General features: G+C 42.9%; 1 protein-coding gene across 2 annotated transcripts; it reads left to right on the top strand.

The window, feature by feature from the left end:
• The first annotated feature begins 406 nt into the window (after positions 1-406).
• Positions 407-21,972, top strand: GPR89B (G protein-coupled receptor 89B). 2 transcript variants are annotated; one of them, XM_061453958.1, is made up of 14 exons: positions 407-546; positions 3,786-3,845; positions 4,711-4,814; positions 6,297-6,403; positions 7,292-7,393; positions 10,559-10,679; positions 10,920-11,000; positions 16,752-16,861; positions 18,838-18,935; positions 19,304-19,396; positions 19,721-19,816; positions 20,367-20,456; positions 21,118-21,183; positions 21,319-21,972. In XM_061453958.1, exons 1-14 carry the CDS (start codon positions 505-507, stop codon positions 21,523-21,525), a joined length of 1,377 nt encoding a protein of 458 aa, XP_061309942.1. In that variant the 5' UTR covers positions 407-504; the 3' UTR covers positions 21,526-21,972. The 2 variants fall into 2 exon arrangements, with proteins under 2 accessions (XP_061309942.1, XP_061309943.1); XM_061453959.1 differs by having other exon boundaries at positions 18,847-18,935.
• The last annotated feature ends 420 nt before the right edge of the window (positions 21,973-22,392 follow it).

Raw genomic sequence — 22,392 nt, forward strand, 5'->3', positions numbered from 1 at the left:
CACACCGATAGGCATCAGGAAATTCCCTGTTTGAACTTTTACTTCCCTTCTGGCTTTATTCCTTGATATATTGTAACTGCAGTCTTGAAAGGCGTCCCCGGCTCTGGTCTTGGCGCACAGGGAAGATGGAAAGGGCACAGGGAACTGGAAACGTGCCAGCATGGCCCTTCCACAGGAACAGGTCTCCTTCCCCTGGCTTCTCCTCAGCGTCGGAGGGGCACCCCCTGCGCTGAGCTGCAGGAGCAGGGTTCAGGCTTCCTCCAGGGCCCCCACTCAGCAGGCTGCCAGCAGCAGCAGGGTCCAACAATCAGGCCCACACGTTTCCCCCACTGGACGCACCAAGGCCACCACAACACGCGCGCTGCACACCAGGGGCGGAGCTTTCCCTCAAGCCCCAGTCCCCAGTCCCGCCCTGCCGCGGGGAGGCCGCTGCGCCTGCGCACTGCAGCCGCCGCCGAGGGCAAGGGGCTGAAACCGGGACGGGCGGCGGCGGCGGGTGCCGCCATGAGCTTTCTCATCGACTCCAGCATCATGGTCACCTCGCAGGTAAAGCGCTGCTGCCGCGCACCCGCATACCGCGCCCCTGAGGGTTGAGGGCAGCGAGGTGGGGCCCGCCGAGGCCTAGACCCGCCCCACCGCCCTTCAGGAACCGGCAGTTCGGGGGCGGTGTTTGCTGGCGCGCATGCGCATCTCCTAGAGCTTTCTGAGCGGGGGCTTCCCCCGCGGCGGGGTGTGAGAGGTTCCGCGCTTGCGGGGTGGGCGCTTGGCGCTGCTGGTGCAGGGGTGAGGTGGTTGCTGTCAGGGGTCGGCGCCCGCCCTGTTCTGTCACCGTGCTCACACTGCAGGCGATAATGGTCGTTGCTTGTCATGGTGATCGTTTCCCCCTCACGTCAGAGTGCAGCGCAGAAAGAGGCTCAGGAAGTAAGATTGTAGGGAATGGAGCTTTTCTTGTAATACTGCGTCAGTTCAATAGATGTAGGCTTTCTCAGTTGGAGCAAGCAGGGAAACTTGCCTTTCTATTCTCTATTTTGTTTCTGATATTATTCAAGAAGGCAAGTCATAGGCAGTGGGACCAAATGATCATTGTAGGTTCTTTCCAGATGAAATAGCTTAGCATTTCCAATTCCCAGTTCCATCCCCTTTACATCCAGTTCACCCCCCTGGGATGAATGCATCCCATCCCATCCATGTCTTCTACCCCTGATTTGTCCCTGAGGAGTTTGCTTGTGTACAGCTTTGGAAGGTTTCTCCTGCTGTGCTATACACCACTATTTTATCTTGAATACTTCCTCCTTCGTTGATCCAACTGTGATTCAGCACTTCAGCTTTTTCTTTCTGCTGCCATCAAAGTCATCGCTTAACTAGTCTTTGTTTTACACCATCTGAGTTCACATAGGAGTCCTTTGAACCTCTTCATGTCATTCTATCTTTATGAGAAGCGGGTTGTAATTTTAACATATCTGAAACTGTCCTGTTGTTTTGTGTGAGGAAATACTGCTGCCTTCTTCATTAGCCTCCTTTACTAGTAATTTATCTTGTCACTGTGTTCTCTGTGAGCTTCCTCTACTGCTTGCTGTCCTGCTTCCTCCTTTGTAAGCATCTAAATACCCTTCCTTCCTTTCTGCCTCTGGCAACTGCAGTGGTCTGCTCCCTTTTCCACTTTGCTGCACAGTTGTACTTTCTTATTTGTGCTCTCTGTCCAGTGTTTGGGTGCATGAGTTTAACTGGATCACAGAAGGATCTGATAAGCTTCAGAGCTGGTGTGAAACTTCTGTGATGAGGAGGAATGAGCTTAGGAAGGAGAACCTTTTCCCTCTCAACATCAGTAGGTTGTCTTACAAAGACTGTAATGCACAACTGTAGTTTTTCTGTCAGTTTTCAGGACAGCTTTTGGTCATTTCTTAGAAGTGCTATGCCCTCCTACTTGCCAATGCTTTGATTCTTGCTCCTAATCTGCTTTTTCACTGTCAGTGGTTTGAGTGTAGCTTTGGCACTGTTAACAGTTCACCCAGAACAAAAACTTTCTCATTATTTGTTTTGCATTCTGAGATCTAACTTGCTTTTCTTTCATTTGTGGTGCTAGCTTTGCATCTTCTCATAATCTTCAGAATCATCAGGTTAGGTGCATGTGATTGTCAAATGCTCAAGGATTTCCTGACTTAACCTGTCACACTGACCTGCTTTGTTTTACAGTGTGAACTGTTCAGATAATGTCTTTCTGTGCTTTTGTACAGTCCTTAACACAAGGGAAATCTAATCTTCATGTCTAATTTACTCTGTTGTTACTGTACTTGCTTATCTCATCTCTTTATTTACTTCTTTTTGAAGAGTTTGTCTCCACCTTTTTCTTCCTTCTCTCTGTTAAATGTGGAATTGCTTTATGTAAATATCGCTTGCTTACTTACACTTCTTCAACTTATTCCCTGTAGATAGGACACTTACGAAATATCTTACATTTTTCTTTTTGCTATCAATTACTTTAAAGCCTGAAGTCCTCTTCAAACAGGTTTTGCCAGCTGTTACCAATTACTAGACCTTATTCCTATTGCAGTTTTTATGTCAAGGAAAATATGTTTGATCTCCTTGCCGGGCACTCCCAGTGTTCACTGTCTGTAAATCATGTTAGTCTGTTACCTTTGCCACTGCTGGGATCCAGTTACTTCTGAACCACAATGGAGTCATCCACAATGATTCCTGAATTTTTGTCTCTGAAAGTTTCCCATCGCCACAGTGAGTCAGAGCGCTCTGGCCTTTTCTGTATTCTCTGAGAACAAATACTGTCTTTGTCCCATGCCTTGTGACATATGCTGATTTTTCTCTTTGCTTTGGTCAAAGATGAACTTATAAAGAATACTTAATATCTTCTGAATTCTCTTTTTGCTTGGGGCCTTTTAAATCACCATACTCATTTTTGTGTCTTCTGAGTAATAGATGGGGTTACCCATGTAAGGCCCAACAACACTATCTCCTTTTACTGTCTGAAGATTGGTAATTAGCAATTTCAACCACATTCCTTGATTTGTATGTACTTCATCTAAGTCATCTGCAGAACAGCTGTGATACTGAGTTTGTCTCTTCAGGTGTGTGTGAACCTTAACTGAGTTTTGCAGTGTTCTGCGAGCCATGGAAATGCAAAGTGTTATTGGCTTGTCTTGTGTCACCTTCCTTGTTTATGTTGCTTTTGCAGTTCCGGATTGTGGTTTGAGGCATTCAACACTGCCTTCTCCCTAGTTTTGAGATGCTTTTAATGCTTTTCACCCATATTGTGTCAGTGTGTAACCAGATTTAGTGTAAAGAACTCTCCAGAAAAAAATCAAATGCACTTCTAATCTTAAAGCAACAACAGATACCTTCCAGGTATGAGTAAATTTTATAAAGATATGTATGTTGTGGACATTCAGGTGTTTACTTTGCCTTCATTACTGTGTTTTCTGTAAAAACTGTATGCTTTAATTCTGTACGTTAGAAGAGAGGAAAAGAAACAACAGTGCAGAGGATTCTGGCAGGCCAAGAACTCAGGGATTCTGAGAACTGGGAATACACAACTGGGGTATATGATCTTGACTGGATCTTCCATAGTATCGTAGCCTTCTGTATCTGCTACACTTGAATATTTAAAATATTCTTCTCTCTGGCACCATGACAAGTTTTAATCCTTTGTGGATGTTGGGTACTTTGACCAAGCTATTTTCATTTCATTTATTTCATCTGCAGTCAGTAGTGAACTGGCTTTATGTTTTGCAGATTGCTGGATACAAATGTTAAGTGCTTCATCTCTTCTGCAGGTGCTGTTCTTTGGATTTGGGTGGCTGTTCTTCATGCGTAAACTCTTCAAGGATTATGAGGTGAGAAGGGACCTTTCATTACAAGTCCATATCTTAAAAATTACAATTGTAGAAATAATTTTAAAACTGCATTTGGCCCTTCTTCCACTCTTTAACCCCTCTTATTTGTAAGTATCTCTACAGTTACTTTCATTTTACTTCCCACTTCTGCTTCTATTTGAAAGACTCCTCGATATCTGAGGAAGAGGATTCTTCTGAGGCCAGTGAAAGTTTCCATATTGGCTACTGTTAAATAAAAATAATAAATATGGAGGAGGTGCAGGGGTGATAGGAAACTGTTTCGCTTTTTGTTTGGGTAAGCCTGCCTTATGTAATTGTAAACATTTTGAGACAAAATCAAATTCAGTGGCAACTTTAAACTCAGTGAGGTGTGTTCATTGTGTCTAAATTGCTTTTGAGAATTGAATGGGATAAAACTACAGCATTCTCTTATTTCTAGATGTTTATGAGAGAATATACTCTAAGTTAGAGATGGTTGAAGTGTGAGCCAAATTCATACTTGAAAAATTTTTCTGCTGTGGATCTTATCTTAAAGTCTAAGGTTAAGATCAAAGAGTTCTGTTAGTAGGTGCCTCTCAAGTTGGCAGAGCATTGCATGCTTGACATCCCTTCTTTGTAAAGCATCTCTGTTAAATGTGCCGACAGCTGCAGTCAGTGTAACACCGAGCAGCTTAGGAGTTTGCCCTCTGTTTCCTACAGGCTGTTGGTTACTTCCTATTTGGATAAAGAGTAAGGTGCCTTGAAACAGGAGACCCAGTTGTGTACCGTTGTACCTTGTGATTTGTGTTTGGTACCCAAGGGATATCAGGATGCCATTCTCTCAATAGAAATGTCTGATGTCTCTGGCTTGTTTTCTCCATTGCAGGTGCGACAGTATGTGGTCCAGGTGATCTTCTCTGTGACTTTTGCCTTCTCTTGTACCATGTTTGAGCTTATCATCTTTGAGATTTTGGGAGTGCTGAACAGCAGGTGAGTCTGTGAGCTCACTAAAGGACTAGCCTGCCTTGTGTTCTGCAGTATCTTCAGTCCAACTTCTAAATCACTGGATTAGTCTTGGATTGGGGAAACCATGTGAGGAAATTTTCAACAACTCAGTGAAGATGTTTGAGCCACATAATTTGTTTATTTGACAGAACATGAGACTAGGAGCCATAAGCTTCTGATTTTCCACGCAGTTGCTTTTAGTGTGGTCTAGGTCCCTGGAGCAAGGCTTTAGTCTTTGACTTTTGTGAAGTTAAAAGAAACCGTTTCTTTCACGGGAGTACTGTAAAGCTTCAGATCATGCTGAAGAGCGCTTTTCAGAAGTTAAGAACTATAGAAATTATGAGCAACTAGTTTTTCTGTGGTGGTTAGAACAGTGAATAAGATGTGAAGCTAATTGGGGAGTGAATACTACTTCTGTAATAATATGGTATTTGTGAATCAAAGGTGCATCCTCCCTTGACATAGGGTGGGGACTGCTAAAAACTGTCTACTTCAGAAGTCAGTAGAAAAAAAGAAGATAGAACGGTAACATGTAGATTCTAACTGGGTTTCTTATTTATTCTGTCTCATCATATTGGTATAAGAGAGTAGTCAAAGGTGTTTAAAGGCAAGAAGTGCAAAACTGATAAAAGGTTATGTTAGTTCTGACTATATTACTAATCTGTAGATCTTGCAGCCACATGAGGAAAATGCTTTTATAAGTTTCAGTAAAGGACTGGACATCTATATAGATAAAAATGTTTGCCTCTGAACTGGCTAGGAAAAAGTGACAAGGATCATCATCATTTCTCCTTCCCTGAGGCATAAAGAAGTTATGAGTTAATACTGGGAACAGGATATGTATTTTTCTGTTAAATGTAAGTGAATGGTCAGTTCAGCCAAGGTGAATCTCATCTGCATTTGACTAGTCTGATTTGCTCAGAGGAGCATCGGTCATTTTCATATACATGTGTATTTTTAAACTTTTGCTTTGCAATGTCTTGCACATGAAACAGCTCACTCTGGAGTTAAACATGTTGAATTATGAGCATTAAATATTTTAATCTTTTCAATTTGAGTTAGCCCTTTTTTGACTCAGCCACTCATTACAGAATTACATACTGCTCATACTTAGTTTTGATTTACTGTTCAACTGGATGGGTGGTAGATTGAATGAATCATGCTGCAGCTGGCATTGGTCACCATAGAAAATAGTGTTGGATAAAATAGCCCAGTGTGGTTTTCTGAGTAGTTGTTAATTTTGAAATACGCACTCTTGAGCTCTGTTTTAAAAAAAATCCGACAAAACAAGCAAAGCAAACATCTTCCATCCCTCCAAACAGAAAAAGAATCCAGAATATTCTATATGCTAGGCCTATATTAGCCAATGCTTGGTGTAGTTGAAAGGATTGCCCTGAAAGGCAATTGTCTTTGAGAAATTTTCTGTATTATGGTAGCATGCTAATCAGTATTTTGGCTTTATTTTAGCTCTCGATACTTTCACTGGAAGCTGAACCTGTGTGTCATTTTGCTCATCCTAGTCTTCATGGTGCCCTTCTATATTGGTTACTTTGTTGTGAGCAATATCAGATTGTGTGAGTACCCGATTCATGGCACTGGGGCTGCTAACGTGAGACTAAACATACAAATGAGAAATAACTTTCCTGAGAGATATGTGTTGCTCACTATCCCTGTAGCTCACTCCTTCGTCTTTGTTCTGGCTAGATAACTTCTCTTTGGAATTCAGTGCTTTAGCGTGGACTGTTAAGCAGTTACAAGATACTTTGCTTGACCCCAGCAAGTGTATCCTTTCTTTATTGGTTTCAATAGAGTTGAGTGCTATAGAGTAATGTTACTGGAATTTGTTCCTTTACAATTTTAAGCTTGCAGCCAAACTCTGGAACCCTTGGCAAGACTGTGTTCTGCTGGGGGGCGGGGGGGGGGGGGGGGGGGGGGTGGTGTAAAAAAAATGAGACAGGAAAGCTCAGTAAGTCAGTCTTGAGGCAGAAAAGCTTAATAAATTGCTTTTGATTTCTTTGCTTACTGCTGCCTGGATGAAGCTTCTTCCATGCACTAATGGGCACTTACAAGCTACTGATATTTATTGCTCTTTTGTATTAAGCACGTGCATGTAGGTAGGGAGTATTAAATGTATAGTTTTGGCATGAAGTTTTCAAGCTTCATGTTCAGGGTCACACAAGAAAGACAAAAGCTAAGCAATCCCCTGTTCATGGTGCAGGCCTCTTCGTATGTCTGGGGGGAAAAGCCAAAGTGGTGTGTGGCTACATCAGCTCTTTCAGACTGGGGTCTCTCAAATAGCTGATCCTGTAGGAAGGGGCAGGGTGCATACTGCTAACTGTAGCTCTGTCAGTTTTAGCTGCCTGTACTCAAAGCAGCCTTTTGACCAATGTAGCAATTTTTCAAGCTAGAAAAAGCTGTAAAGAAAGAATGTCTTTAAAATACTGTTTTTTATCTCTCCTTAGTGCACAGACAGAAACTGCTTTTTGCGTGTGTTCTATGGTTGACATTCATGTATTTCTTTTGGAAGTTGGGGGATCCGTTTCCTATCCTCAGTCCAAAACATGGTGAGTTTCATATTCTTCCTGATTCCTTTATCTCACTTTTATCTTGAAAATATTTTTTTCAGCTGTACATTTAGGACTGTAGAAAGTTCTGCAACTGGGGGTATGCTCTGCTTTGGAATCTGCAATCTGAAGGTTGTCAGACTGACAGAAATGGATGGTTACATCTGAGTTTATTTGCATTAGTTTTCTTCCAGTACCACAGGAAAAACTGAAGGAAGTGAATGAGTCTTAGCTGAATCTAGACTGTAAGAACACAGCATGCTTTTTGAGGACACAAAAACTCCATCTCCACAAAAAGTTGATCACAATTTTTATTCACTTACTTCTTTTCTTGTGGAAACTAAAGATAATTTATTTAAGAAGTGAATTGACAACCAGTCCTTCAGCTGACTTCTTTCAATCAGAATAATGTTTCTTGTGACTGAAGTCAGATCAGTTTAGCATAGATGGCTGTCCAGTTGAGAAAACATGGCAGGGTGTCTAAACACCAGAGCTGCATAGACTATAGCTAGTAATATGTCTGGCAGGGCATGCTAGCTTCGTACAGCTTTGTACACCGGAGCCTGTACAGTTGCATGTACTAGAATGTGAGTTAATGGGTCCTGCTGGATGCCAAAGCTATTTATGTGCAATCAGCTTGAGTATCTCTATGTTGCAGTCATGGAACCAAGAGTATTTATAGTGTGAAGATACTGTGCTCACTTGGGCTAGTTTAGGTGCAAGAGTTTGTTAGCCTGTGCCTATATATACTGAATCCTGCAGGCTCTTAAGTGTGCTGAAGGACTATAACACTACAGAACCAGACTGTTTATCACCTGGGGTTCCTGTGTAAATGACGTTGCCCTTATCTCCTGCGTTGGAAAAATGTTTGCACATTGTTCTCAATTGGTGAGGTTCAGTCAGTTTCACTCAAATAGGTGATATATATCTGTCTCTATAGATAAGGGTCAGCTTAATCTTACTGTCCTCTAGGAAGCAACTTTACTCTGTACTAATCTGTAAGAGAAAAACTGAAGAACACCAGCTGCAGCAGGGTCTGCTCACTCTTTCATCTCTGATCCTAAAACTACCCCAAGAGAGAATGTGTTTCTGTGTTTTGTAATTGTGCCATTTGCCACTGAAATACAACAGCTAGCATACAGTGCAGATCCCTCTGCTCATGGTTTCATTGCCAAGAAAAATGCATATCTTTGGGTGGCAGAAGGTGCTTGGGTTGGCAGAATATAATAACCCAATGGGAACTTAGTGATGGGACTCAGGTAATCCTCTTCAGACCATTGAAAAGGTTCTGTGAAGCTGTGTAACAACTGCAGGCTTGCAGAACTGGTAGTGGGGTGTTTTCTTTTAACTTCTGCTTTACAGGGTGATACCTCCACTTTACAGTTGTACAGTGCCTTATCTACCAGGTACAGACATAAGGTTAGAGCACAGGATTCTACTTTGTTTTTTTCCCCTGCTCTCCTGCATGTATGGACAAGGCTGTTGCAGGGCTTTATCATATGGCAGTGACCCAATTCAGACAGGTGGGATCCTATTGTGGAGGGAGGCTGTGCCTAATGAACACCTCACACTGCAGTACATTAACCTGTAGTGCCTTTGTCACTGTGGCCCTTGGCTCTCCTGCACGTGGTGGTGTGCTGCATCTGGGGAATTGTGGGAACTAGTGGGACCCTTTCAAGTACCAGCAGTGGCACCATGTGTCATGGGGTGTCTTGCCTTGGGATGGTGATGGCCAGTGTGATGCACCTTGGAAATGAACCATCAGTCAAAGGCTCTTCAGTCAGGAGCCCTGGTTGGTCTGCAGCATGTTCAATAGACCTGAGTTTGGGAGCTTGTAGTAGAAGGAAGGTTATGCTTTACTCAGTTACATACCAGTAATCTAAATGAACTGATTACAAGAGTAGGGTTGCTGTGAGTTTTAGTGGGAAGCATTGCTTTCACCAGTGGAATGTCATGTCATTTTGGAAGACACCTCTGTTTTAACTGTTGCTATCTGAGAGCATGTGGGGCAAAAGGCCAGTGTATTGTAGCACATTCTGTAGCTCGTGTAAATCTCTATGCAGCTGCACATGACTGGGTGTCTCAGTCTCCTTTTGTGAAGTCTTTTTGCCTTGTTTTCATCATTTATTCTCCTTCTCTGAAGCATGAAATGTGGCTTGGCGCTTCGCCATCTCAGCTTTGCAGTCATGTAAGCTCCAAATGTGCTGTGTGTGGCAGCTGCTCTATAACTAGCTCCCTAAAAAGTGAGTGTTGTTTAGTAGCACATGGCACTGTATCCTGAGAAGACAGGTTGAGCTCTGTGTTTGATAGCGGAGGAGAATAAATGTAACTTCAGTGCTTGGTGCTGGTTACAGCGTAGGCTTAATGGTCATGCTGTATTACGTGACTATGTGTTTTAGAGTCCAGTTGGTGCTCAGGTAGAATGCCTTTTTGGTGGTCACCTCAACAATGTGTGTGTGTTCAGAAGATGAATATAAGCAGCCAGGCGCAGCATAAACTTCCCATGCTGTAGTCATAGAATCATACAATGTTTAGGATTCGAAAAGGCCTTAAGATTATCCAGTTCCAACCCCCTGCCATGGGCAGGGATGCCTCACACTAGACCATGTCGCCCAAGGCTCTTTCCTACCTGGCTTTGAACACTGTCCTACAAACACAAATTGTGTCTGATCTGGAGGGGTTGTTTCTAATGGCAGTTGACAGGATAGGGCTTCCACTCTATGGTTCAGACATTTTGGGGCTAGTTTGCCAGGACTAACAGGTTTGGTAACTCTAATCCTGGTTATTGCAGATGTGGCTTTGTGGAAAATGCTTTCTTTATAGTGTCTGGTGGATGATCCATGTTCCCGCCTCAGCAAAGTGCCGTCACTATTTTATTAATTTAGATGCAAAATACTGACGCTTAGTACTCTCCAGATCTGTCTTAGGGTTCTTCATAGATAGTTTCCCATCCCTGTTTCTAAGCATTATAACGTGCTTACTCAGGGAGATTTTCTGCCTCTCTTTTCATAGTCCCTATCTACTTCATATTACCTTTGGTCATTGCAGTGGGAAGACAGTTGGATTCATGAAGCAGCTCCATATGTATGTTGGGTTGTGAAGGCACCTAGTGTGTAACAGAGTAAAGGGAGCAAGGTCACTTATGCCATGTTTTTCCTTTCTCAGGAATCCTGTCTATAGAACAGCTCATCAGCCGCGTGGGTGTGATTGGGGTGACACTCATGGCTTTGCTGTCAGGATTTGGGGCTGTCAACTGTCCATACACTTATATGTCCTACTTTCTCAGGTAACTGTGGCCTCAGGAAATATTTTATCCACCTTTTTGAGATTATTATTCTGCTTTCCCTGTGGCATTGATTCAGGCTTTTTCATAGCTTTGTTTTCTAGCTCTTGCCATGTCTGTGTAGTAGAACCATTTCCATTGGTGAAGCATGTTCTTATATAGGCTTCTCTCTTTGTTTCATGGACATGTGCCCATTTCCTCTGAAATGGGATGGCAGACCTAATGGGGGGTCTTTATTTGCAGGAATGTGACAGATGCCGATATTCTGGCTTTGGAGCGACGACTCCTTCAGACTATGGACATGATTGTTAGCAAGAAAAAAAGGTGAGAAGGCAGCATTAACATGAAATTATTTATTTCAAGGATTTTCATAATCAATTCACCTCAATAATCAATTCACCTCAATAAGGTGGTTGTTGAAACTACCAAAAAATTATTAGACCTGTCAGGGCTATGTGTTCCAATGAAACAGGAGGCTGAATTGGGCTGAGCTGTGTGGTGTTTCACTCTGGCCTGATAAGCAACTTTATTTTTTCACTCAGACATCTACACTAAATAGTACCCTTTCTTACTGCAGTGTGGCACAGATTGTGCTTCCAAGACAAATTGTAACTCTGATGGCAGCTTGAGTAGACTGTAAGATGGGCATCTTTCTCTCCTGCTGAGTAAGTGACTTGTAAGCCACCACAACTGGCTGTCTTACTGGAGGTTTCAGTACAGTTGTTTCATACCTATTGAGCACTCTCCTGCTCTGTGGATCTGGTGTTTCCTGGTCAGAGCTGGCTAGTGAGCTTGTGTGTACACAGTTACATTCCTGCCAATGGCAAGGTTTATGTTGAGTTTTGCAGAATTGCAGACACTGCTAATGCGAATGTAGTGCAGCACACAAGTGTGCCATCAGAGCTCTGCTTTTGTGGGTTTAGCTTATTTCATGTACCCCAAGCAAAACTACTTTTGTAATCAAGGTAATTTCATTTACACTGAAAACATTTTTGTCTGATGTTACAAATTACATACTGCATGCGTTACTAATTGTGCAGAATAGGTACAATTACCATAGTCACTGCAAAGGTTTGACTGCCTGACACTGAATTCTCACAGCAGTCATAGAATCATAGAATAGTTAGGGTTGGAAAGGACCTTAAGATCATCTAGTTCCAACCCCCCTGCTGTGGGTGGGGACACCTTATGCTAAATCATATCGCCCAAGGCCTCGTCCAGCCTGGTCTTGAACACTGCCAGGGATGGAGCATTCACAACCTCCCTGGGCAACCCATTCCAGTGCCTCACCACCCTAACAGGAAAGAATTTCCTTCTTATATCCAACCTAAACTTCCCCTGTTTAAGTTTTAACCCGTTACCCCTTGTCCTGTCACTACAGTCTCTAATGAAGAGTCCCTCTCCAGCATCCCTATAGGCCCCCTTCAGATACTGGAAGGCTGCTATGAGGTCTCCACGCAGCCTTCTCTTCTCCAGGCTGAACAGCCCCAACTTCCTCAGCCTGTCTTCATACAGGGGGTGCTGCAGTCCCCTGATCATCCTTGTGGCCCTTCTCTGGACTTGTTCCAACAGTTCCATGTCCTTTTTATGTTGAGGACACCAGAACTGCACACAATACTCCAGGTGAGGTCTCACAAGAGCAGAGTAGAGTGGCAGGATCACCTCCTTTGACCTGCTGGTCACGCTCCTTTTGATGCAGCCCAGGATACGGTTGGCTTTCTGGGCTGCAGGCGTACACTGCCTGCTCATGTTCATTTTCTCATCAACCAACACCCCTGGATCTTTCTCCGCAGGGCTGCTCTGAATCTCTTCTCTGCCCAACCTGCAGCTGTGCCTGGGATTGCTCCAACCCAGGTGTAGGACCTTGCACTTGGCATGGTTAAACTTCCTGAGGTTGGCATCAGCCCACCTCACAAGCGTGTCAAGGTCCCTCTGGATGGCATTCCTTCCCTCCAGTGTATCAACCGAACCACACAGCTTGGTGTCATCGGCAAACTTGCTGAGGGCGCACTCAATCCCACTGTCCATGTCAGCGACAAAGATGTTAAACAGGACAGGTCCCAACACCGATCCCTGAGGGACACCACTCGTTACTGGTCTCCAGCTGGACATTGAGCCATTGACCGCAACTCTTTGTGTGCCTCTATCCAGCCAGTTCTTTATCCACCGAGTGGTCCATCCATCAAATTGACGTCGATCCAATTTAGAGACAAGGATGTCGTGTGGGACAGTGTCGAACGCTTTGCACAAGTCCAGGTAGATGACATCAACTACCCTGTCCGTCAGTTCTGTAGCCCCATCATAGAAGGCCACCAAATTGGTCAGGCAGGATTTCCCCTTAGTGAAGCCATGCTGGCTGTCACCAAGCACCTTGTTGATTTTCATGTGCCTTAGCATGCCATCCAGGAGAATCTGCTCCAAGATTTTGCCAGGCACAGAGGTGAGACTGTCTGTAATTCCCCGAGTCATCCATTTTCCCCTTCTTGAAAATGGGGGTTATATTTCCCTTTTTCCAGTCATTGGGAGCTTCACCTGACCGCCATGATTTCTCAAATATGGCCAGCGGCTTCGCAACTTCATTTGCCAGCTCCTTCAGGACCTGTGGATGGATCTCATCAGGATTCATGGACTTGCGTACATTCTGATTTTTAAGATGGTCTCGAACCAGATCCTCTCCTACAGTGGGCGCAAGGTCTTCATTTTCACAGTCCCTGCATCTGCCTTCCAAGACTTGGGTGGTGTGGTCAGAGCCTTTGGCAGTGAAGACCGAGGCAAAGAAGTCATTCAGAACCTCAGCCTTCTCCAAATCCTGTGTAGCCAGTTCTCCTGAGAGCTTCCTGAGGAGGCCTACATTTTCCCTAGTCTGTTTTTTATTTGCTATGTACCTGTAGAATCCCTTCCTGTTATCTTTAATACCTCTAGCTAAGTTTAATTCTAACTGAGCCTTAGCTTTCCTAACCTGGTCCCTAGCTTCTCGGACAACATCCCTGTACTCTTCCCATGCCACCTGTCCTTGCTTCCACTTATTATAAGCCTCTTTTTCCATTTGTATTTTCCTCAGCAGCTCCTTATCCATCCAAGGAGGTCTCCTGGCCCTCCTGCTGCACTTCCTTCTGGTTGGGATGCAACACTCCTGAGCTTGTAGCAGGTGATCCTTGAATATCGACCAAGAGTCTTGGGCCCCACTGCCCTCTTGGGCTGTATCCCATGGAACCTTACTAAGCAGGTTCCTGAAGAGGCCAAAGTCTGCTCTTTTGAAGTCCAGGGCAGTGAGCTTGCTGCACGCTCTTTTCACTGTCCTGAGGATCTCAAATTCGAGCATCTCATGATCACTGCATCCAAGGCTGCCCTGGAGCATCACATTTCCAACAAGCCCTTCCCTGTTGGTGAGCGCGAGGTCAAGCACGGCACCTCTCCTTATCGGCTCCTCTATTACTTGCAGAAGGAAGTTGTCTTCTACACAATCGAGGAACCTCCTGGATTGCTTGTGCCGGGCCGTACCGTCCTTCCAACAGATGTCAGGGTGGTTGAAGTCACCCATGAGAACAAGGGCCTGCAGACTTTACTTTTGGTGCACTGATGTTTCGATGGAACTTTTTAATGTACGACAAGGCAGCTTTTGGGTTGTCTAACCTTGCTGAATTAGTCACCAATGTGTGTATCTATCTGCTGATCAGTATTAGCATATGAAAGTGTAGTTAAAGCATTATATTTTTCTTCGACTTTGTAAATGTTAAGTGGTGAACAAATGTTAACTCAGTATTTGTGGTCACGTTTGAGACTGTAAGAGAATTTAATTACTTAGGTTTAATTGACTAGGAGCATACTAAAATACTGGCTTTGGAGTTAAAAAATGTTGTGTAGTGCGGCATCTGAGTCTGTGCTCTTTTGTTTTGTGGACCTCTAGTCCAGGGAAGGTGATTTTGCGACAAATATAAGGATGTTTGGGACTTGTAACTGACTGGCACTTTCTTTCCTCCTATGGCTAGGAAATCTTCTGAGTATATCAACTACCATTATGAAGAGCCACATATAGTGTGTTAATTGCTTGGCAATTATATTGAAGTCCATGAAACCCAAAACAAAACAACAGAGAACCTCCCCCAACAATGTAACCTCAGAAATGTGCAAGAAAAAGCAGAAGCTCAAGTTCTGTAACTGTTTTTCCTCCTTTTTGCTTTGACAGGGAGCAGTGGCTTGCATAACTGGACTCTACTCATATAAAGCAGATCTTTAAAAGTTAGATTTGTATCTCTTCAAATAAAATCCAAGTCATTTGTAAGAACAAACAGCAATAGCAGCATTTCACAGAGCAGGGTAAAGGCTGTTCCATTAATTATCAGTTACTTGCTCACTGTCTTTTCAAGGCTACTGATAACTCAGAACTTACCAATGCACACAAGGGTTATAAGGCAATAGAACCCTTTCTATTCTAGAAGCTTTTTTTGTTTTCTTTGCTGAATTTTGACTTCTCATACCAACCCTTATTCACACTATCTTCCTTGTCAGTAGAAGATAGTTGTTAAAAGTTGGGTTTCCCTGATGCTTTTTGTACATGAATTACTTGGTTCTCTCTTTCCTGAGTTTAGTCAAGTAAAGCCTTATGGAAACTCGCCTCTACATTTGGAAGGTTCTTTATACTCATCCTAGTAGCTATGAGATAACTAAGCTCCAGGTCTGAAATGCCTAGATTCTGTGACACTGTTGATTCCCTTTGGAGTCAAATCAGCCTATATGGCATAGATGTATCACTTACCTACACATGCAAAATGCATTAGTTTTGCCTGTGAATCCTTTCTGTAAGTTCTCCAGAACTCCTGACTGCTTTGTGGCTACAGAGATCCCTGTCACCTCTCAAAATATGATTGCTCTTAGTATACTTACAGCCCTGTGCTTCACCTTGACGTAGCTGCACTTTTGCTGCAATGCTGCGAGTCATTTCAGATGGAGCTTGTAAATCGGGTACTGGGACGAAAGCAAAGATTCAAAATGCAGTTCTTGTACTTGGCAGCTATCAGGATGAATTGAATTGCTCCAAGATCTGTTATTTGTAGTCTGTGGCCATATGTGCTTTTATGTGTGTTTTGTGGGGTACCCCAGGGTCTTTCTTTCACTGGATGTGGAGGAGTGATTTTTTTTTAATTACGGTGCTTATCAACAACCTTGAAGAGGGCTCATTGCCAAATGTAGTGGTATTGGCTGCAGCTACAAGAAAGGGCCTAAACATTATGGACATGGATCACCTTGACAGTCCTATGAATAGCTTTCAGCTTAGGCCTAGATAACTGGCTCACAAATTTCAATGGGGAGAAATGTGAGGGAATGAGGCCAGAAGCCAGCACTGCTCATAGGGATTATGCTGCGGTGCACATGGCAGTGTGAGGGACAATATGCAGCTGCTGCTGTAGTGTTGGAATTAGCTTTAGCAGTCACGTTCAGATTGCCTGAAGCATCCAGTGTTCAGTCCAATAATGGATTTATGTGTTTCTGCTTCATAACAGCTTGTCATGCAGCCTAGTAGTGTGTGGCAGTGTATCTGAGTGCTGCTGCGTACCATCCAGTGCTCACAGTGCTGTGGAGGAGGTGGGTAGCAGTGATAAAGAGGTGTTCAAGGGGAGAAAGGAGCATGAGAAATCTTCCTGAACTTGAGATAGCACAGTCATGTGTTTGAGGAAAGGAAAGCGACTTATCATATGTCTGAGAAATCCATTTGAATTCATAGGTTTAATTGGGTTCAGATCTCTTTAAGGTTTGAAGCAGGATTCTGAATGGAAGTCTTGGGAAGTGTCTCACTGAATCTTGCTTGATTAGATCTGGGCTCTACTCCAGAGCTAATCAAGATAATGTTATGAAGCAAGATTGGTGCTTAGGGGGGAAAGAAAGGGGAGCATCTGTTTGCAGTGAATTTAGTTTAACAGTGTCTTCTAAGGAACTGTGGGGTGGTTTCGTATTTGCTTCTTGGTTTTTGGGTGTTTTGTTTTTTGTTGGTTGGCTTGTTTTTTGAAGGGGGGTTTATTTTGATTTTTTTATGAAACTTACTTTATTCCTAAGGACTTGTGTTTTCTGCTCTTTCAGGATAGCAGTGGCTCACAGGACAATGTTCCAGAGAGGAGAAGTGCATAACAAACCCACTGGCTTCTGGGGAATGATAAAAAGCGTTACAGCATCTGTTTCAGGCAGTGAAAGTATCCTTCATCTGTATGCTGGCACCTGCCTTGGGAGGTAGCTTCAGCTTTCTGCTCTCTTGAAAGGAAGAGTGTTAGTTGGGTCAGTTACAAAGCATTTGTGTTTCAGCATGTTTCAGCAGTCTGAGCAAAAAGCTCAATGTCTCCTGGGAAGTTTGCTGTCTCGCACTGTACTGTCTGCCTTTTTACCCAGAGGCTGGACACCATTTTACTGTGACACAGCTGGGAGGTGTATACTGCTGCCTGCCCTGTAAACGTGTTGTTGCTTCACCATGGTTGAGGTGTACAGCAGATTGCACACTTATCATAGAATCATAGAATGGTTTGGGTTGGAAGGGATTCAAAGCATCATCCAGCCTGGCCCTGAACACTTCCAGGGGTGGGGCATACACAGCTTCTCAGGGCAACCTGTTCCATTGTCTCACCACCCTCATAGTGTGTAATCTTAATCTACCCTCTTTCAGTTTAAAGCCATTCCCCCTTCTCCTGTCACTATCTGTCCCTGTATAAGTCCCTCTCCAGATTTCTTGTAGGCCCCCTTTAGGTGCTCCAGGGTTGCTCTAATGTCTCCCCCAGAGCCTTCTCTTTTCCAGACTGAACAAGCCCAACTTTCTCAGTCCATCTTCATAGGAGAGGTGCTCCAGCCCTCTTATCATGGTGTCGCAGTGCAGATGTCTACTCCACCACATCACTGATGTGGGAGGCAATTTTCTGCTTAGATTAGGGTTAGGGTGTCTTCTGCTCATATGACTGACCTGCCTGTTTTTCTTGTAACTTGAAATATGCTCTTCTGGGCTGCAGAATCTGTGATGTACTTGAGCAAATCAGTGGGGTTGACTGAGGTCCTGTAACAATTTGCTTGTCCCGTGGTTGTTTTTTCTGGCCGTTTTGGGAAGCCATGAGAAAAAGAAGAGCAGGAAGCAACTTTTTGAACAAATAGATTGTTCTCATGATATAGGCTGGCCACCAGTACTATAGCAGTGTGACAAAAAGGTGGATAGGAACAGGTGAACAGAAGTTGTTCTGCCAGTGTGAAAGGGGTAGAGGGAATCTGCTGGGGTATTACAAGGGTCTGTATTTACCCAACTGACAGTAACATACCAGTAGTTTCTACTAGACCATCTAAAGCATGCAGTTTGCATATTTAAGGCTGATGACTCTTCTTCCTCTCTGTTCCTACTAGCTGTTAAAATCAATTTGGCTATTTGACAAGACTCTTCATAATAATCACTAATCTCTTGGAGCAGTTACTCAGTAGTTTGGTTTACGAAGATGATGTGAGAGTGACATATTGAGAGATGCACTTCAGTGACAAGGGATACTGAAGTGGAGCGGCAGTCTTTGAGAGGTCTGGTTCTCTTCTGCAATATGTTCTTCAGGCACAGGACTAAAGAGCTTATGCATGACTGCCTGAATGGTGTGTACTGCCTACCTTCTTAAAATGGAGTATTGTGCAATATATCATATACACAATGATTTGGGTTGGAAGAAACCTTAAAGCTTGTCCAGTTCCAATCCTGTGCCATGGGCAGGGACACCGTCCACTAGACCAGGTTGTTCAGAACCTCGTCCAGTTTGGTCTTGAACACTGCCGGGATGGGACAGCCACAGCTTCTCTGGGCAACCTGTGCCAGAGCCTCACCACCCTCACAGTAGAGAACTTCTTAGAATCTAAATCTCCCCTATTTCAGTTTAAAACTATTCCCCCTTGTCCTGTCACTACTTACTCTTATAAAAAGTCCCTCTCCAGCTTTCTTGTAGGCCCTCTTTAGGTACTCCAAGTCTGTTCTAAGGTGTGTGTATCCTTGAGATTCCTTAGGGTGCAGTATTAACAAAAAGCATTCAGGCAGAATCAGAAAAGTGATCTGGATCAAAAAAGTGGGTAAACCATTAGATATGGCTTTGGGTTGAAGTTGGGAGGGCATGTTTTGGTTTTAATAAAGAATTTGTGATGTATTGTAGCCTTGACTATGCTGGTTTGCCAGATCTGTCCCTTATCCAGCAAGAAGTGGATGCCCTAGAAGAGCTTAGTCGGCAGCTTTTTCTGGAAACTGCTGACTTGCATGCAACAAAGGTACATGGCAAAGAACTGCCCAGAAGTAGTTTGAAAGAAAATGTATGTTACAAGAAATTGAAAGGTGTAGTTAAATGTTGAAATACTGTGATGTGGTGAAGTAAAGATCTGTTTCTTTAATTTGGGGTCTAGATGGCAGTTTCCTTCCAGTTCAGGTACATACTTGACTGTGCCCTGTGTCCCTAAAGCCAATCAGAAACTTCTGAATTAAAACTTTTGAGTTCAGAAACATTTGAAGTAAGAGATATAGAGGAATAAAGCTGTTTACTGCGGTTGGTGCTCCATTAACATTTTATGTTGTGGGGGATTGTGGAAATGATATTTATTTTGTGTGTTCTGTTCCCCCCTCCCTCCTTTTGTATTTCCAGGAGAGAATAGAGTACTCCAAAACTTTCCAGGGAAAATACTTCAATTTTTTGGGTTATTTTTTCTCCATCTATTGTGTCTGGAAAATCTTCATGGTATGAAAATGTTTTATTTATCACACCCTGCATAGGTTATATTATACATGGAGTTCTTCAAGTAATGCTCCAGTTAGCTTAAGATCCTGCTTCTGGGGAACGAAACTGGCTCTTGGTTGAAATAAAGCTCTGGATCGGTCTTTTTGTACAGCACATTAGACAAGCAATTCTTACATGTGTGTATTTTGCACCTTCTTAGCCAATCTGCCTGCTCCCTGCCCTTTTCCTTGGTGATGCCAAGTAAAAGTCACGAATGTGTCTCACGTGTAGGAGTGAGGTATGCTTTTGTCTTCTTGTTTCAATGTAAATCCATCTCTCTTGCAGGCAACCATCAATATTGTATTTGACCGTGTGGGGAAGACTGATCCAGTCACAAGAGGAATTGAGATCACTGTAAATTATCTGGGAATCCAATTTGACGTGAGACTTTATTAATTCTTACAGCCTTTTCAGTGATTCCTATCTTACGTAAACAAAATTATAGTGCTGATAGAAAGAAAACCCTGAGAACATCTTGACTTCTGAGTTGGTGAGAAGGAAGGGAAAATGCACCATGAATTTCACTTTCATGTGAATTTTATACTGGGATGGTAATGTGGTCTTGCCAGGGAGGCAGTGATTTACTTGTTTGTTTTGGGCAAGTGGAAACACGTTAATCAGCTTGCTTAGAGTAATACATTTAACTACAGAATAATTACGTTTGCTCATGCACACAGGTGTTCTGTCATTTACAATTTTTAAATATATCCCTGTGAATGCAAGGTTCTTTGTGATTGGTGTAAGATAAATTTGTTTTTCTGTTTGGACTAAGCAATTGCTAATATATTTGTGAAAATGTCTGATAAACCTGTCTACAGTGGAGATCTGTACAATTGGGAAATACAAAACCCCTGAAGAATCGACAGCTATACAATGTGGTGTAAATGGAGTTAGCATTAGAGATTTAACTGTATTATTCTTGTTGATACAGGTGAAATTCTGGTCTCAGCACATTTCCTTTATTCTCGTTGGAATAATCATTGTTACTTCTATCAGAGGATTGTTAATCACACTTACAAAGGTAAGAGCCAGGACTCATATGTTGTTTTGGCCCAGGAAAGCTGTTATCAGATCTTGAGCTATTTAGACAAATACTGCATGAACCTTTTATACACATTTGTGTTTTAAATATCTGAATATAAATACTTGCAGAGTGGGGAAGGGAGGAAAAACACCTTAATACCTTCTGCGGTATGTTTCCTCATTCAGTCTCTGTTGCTATTACTGTCAGGAATAGATGTAGATGCTGAATGAGATGTTAATGTAAGCAAGGGTTCAGAATGGTGCTGTAGCCAGGGCTTAGGAGTAAGGTTGATCAGATAGTGATTAAAAGAATTTAGATTGATTAGTGTGAACTACTGGTAGAACTGGAAGGGCATTAGCTCAAGAGACATGTGACTTAATGTCTTGACCTGGCTTTTGGTACCTCAGCTTAAACTTCAGTATATATTTTTATATGACTTCTACCACGTGGCGCCACTGGTTTAGGCAAAGTCACATTAAAGACTAAGAATGCAGGTTTCTGGAAGTATGGTACAGGCACCCTTCCAGAAAATATGATTTTTATTGTTTTTAAATGAAAAAGTATTGAATAGTATGGTACTTTTATGCTGTCCTAAAGCACATCAGAGTTGTCTGACTGCTTTTTCCAGTGTGTCTGTTTTTTTTTATTTCTCCCCTAGTTCTTCTATGCCATTTCCAGCAGCAAATCCTCCAATGTTATTGTTCTGCTTTTAGCACAGATAATGGTGAGTATGTAAAACCTATCTACATGCATGCATATTTGTGTGTGTGTACGTATAATAAAGTCTTTATATGCTGACCCGTGTTAGCCATATAGCCAGTTGTGAAACAGTAACTGCTTTCTGGTATTTAATTTGCAGGGTATGTACTTTGTGTCATCAGTGCTCCTGATCCGGATGAGTATGCCTCTGGAGTATCGCACTATTATTACTGAAGTCCTGGGAGAGCTCCAGTTCAACTTTTATCATCGTTGGTTTGATGTGATATTCCTAGTTAGTGCACTGTCCAGTATCCTGTTTCTCTATCTAGCACACAAACAAGCTCCAGAAAAGCACATGGCCCTCTAAGAAAGGACTGCAGTCACACACTGCTTTCTGTTCTTTGAACTGCACTACTGCAACTTCTGTGGACTGCAAAACTTGGAGGGAGCCAGGGCTATGCTGTGTATTCCAGCAGTGCTCTTTGAACTTCCACGTCATCATCAAGTTCTGTGGCTCATTTTATGAAGATGCCACAACTTGAAGGGAAGGGAATGCACATACTGAATGTGAGATTGTTCATTGCCAAGGAATAAGGGCACACCAGTAACACTGGGTACACTAGTAACTAGGGGCATCAGAACTTGCATAGCAGATTGGCTAAGGTAAGGCCTCTTACAGTCGGAAGAGCGTTTTCATAGAAGGCACCAAGGAAATGTGATTTTATTTTTGAAAATCAACTTATAATTGGGGTTCAGAGGATGGTAATTCTGGAGTTTAATGTTTGGATCTGTGGAATTAAATAAGCTTTTGTAATATGTCACACAAGCGTCCCAGTTCTTTTTTGTCATCTCCAAAGATCTGGCTGGAAGTGAACTAGAAAGTGGCTAGGATTTGCTGCCTGGCAGAAGTGAAGTGGTGAGAAATGTCACTCCATTTCTGTATGTAGTGTATGCAGCTGTGTATCATTGGTTCTGCTATTCTTGGGAGCTGGAGATTAGCTTTCTATTGCTGAGACTCAGCTTTGTTTTCTCTTCATGTGTAAATGGAACTGAGGTTTTGGATTCCTCTTTGCTGGAGTTCAGTGTGAAGTCAAAGACCACAGCTATGCCTTGTTTACCTTACGTGTTACAAATTTGTTTCCTTATAGTCTGTAAATCTGATGTTCTCCACGGCCTGTGTATTCTTCTACAGTAGCCCATTTCCACTTCTTGATGTCATTCAAGGCTTAAAAGT

Source organism: Pezoporus flaviventris, unplaced genomic scaffold (assembly GCF_033815535.1).
Source record: "Pezoporus flaviventris isolate CSIRO_AGI_PZ_B2104156 unplaced genomic scaffold, CSIRO_AGI_Pfla_v1 ptg000015l, whole genome shotgun sequence".
Lineage (NCBI taxonomy): Eukaryota > Metazoa > Chordata > Aves > Psittaciformes > Psittacidae > Pezoporus > Pezoporus flaviventris.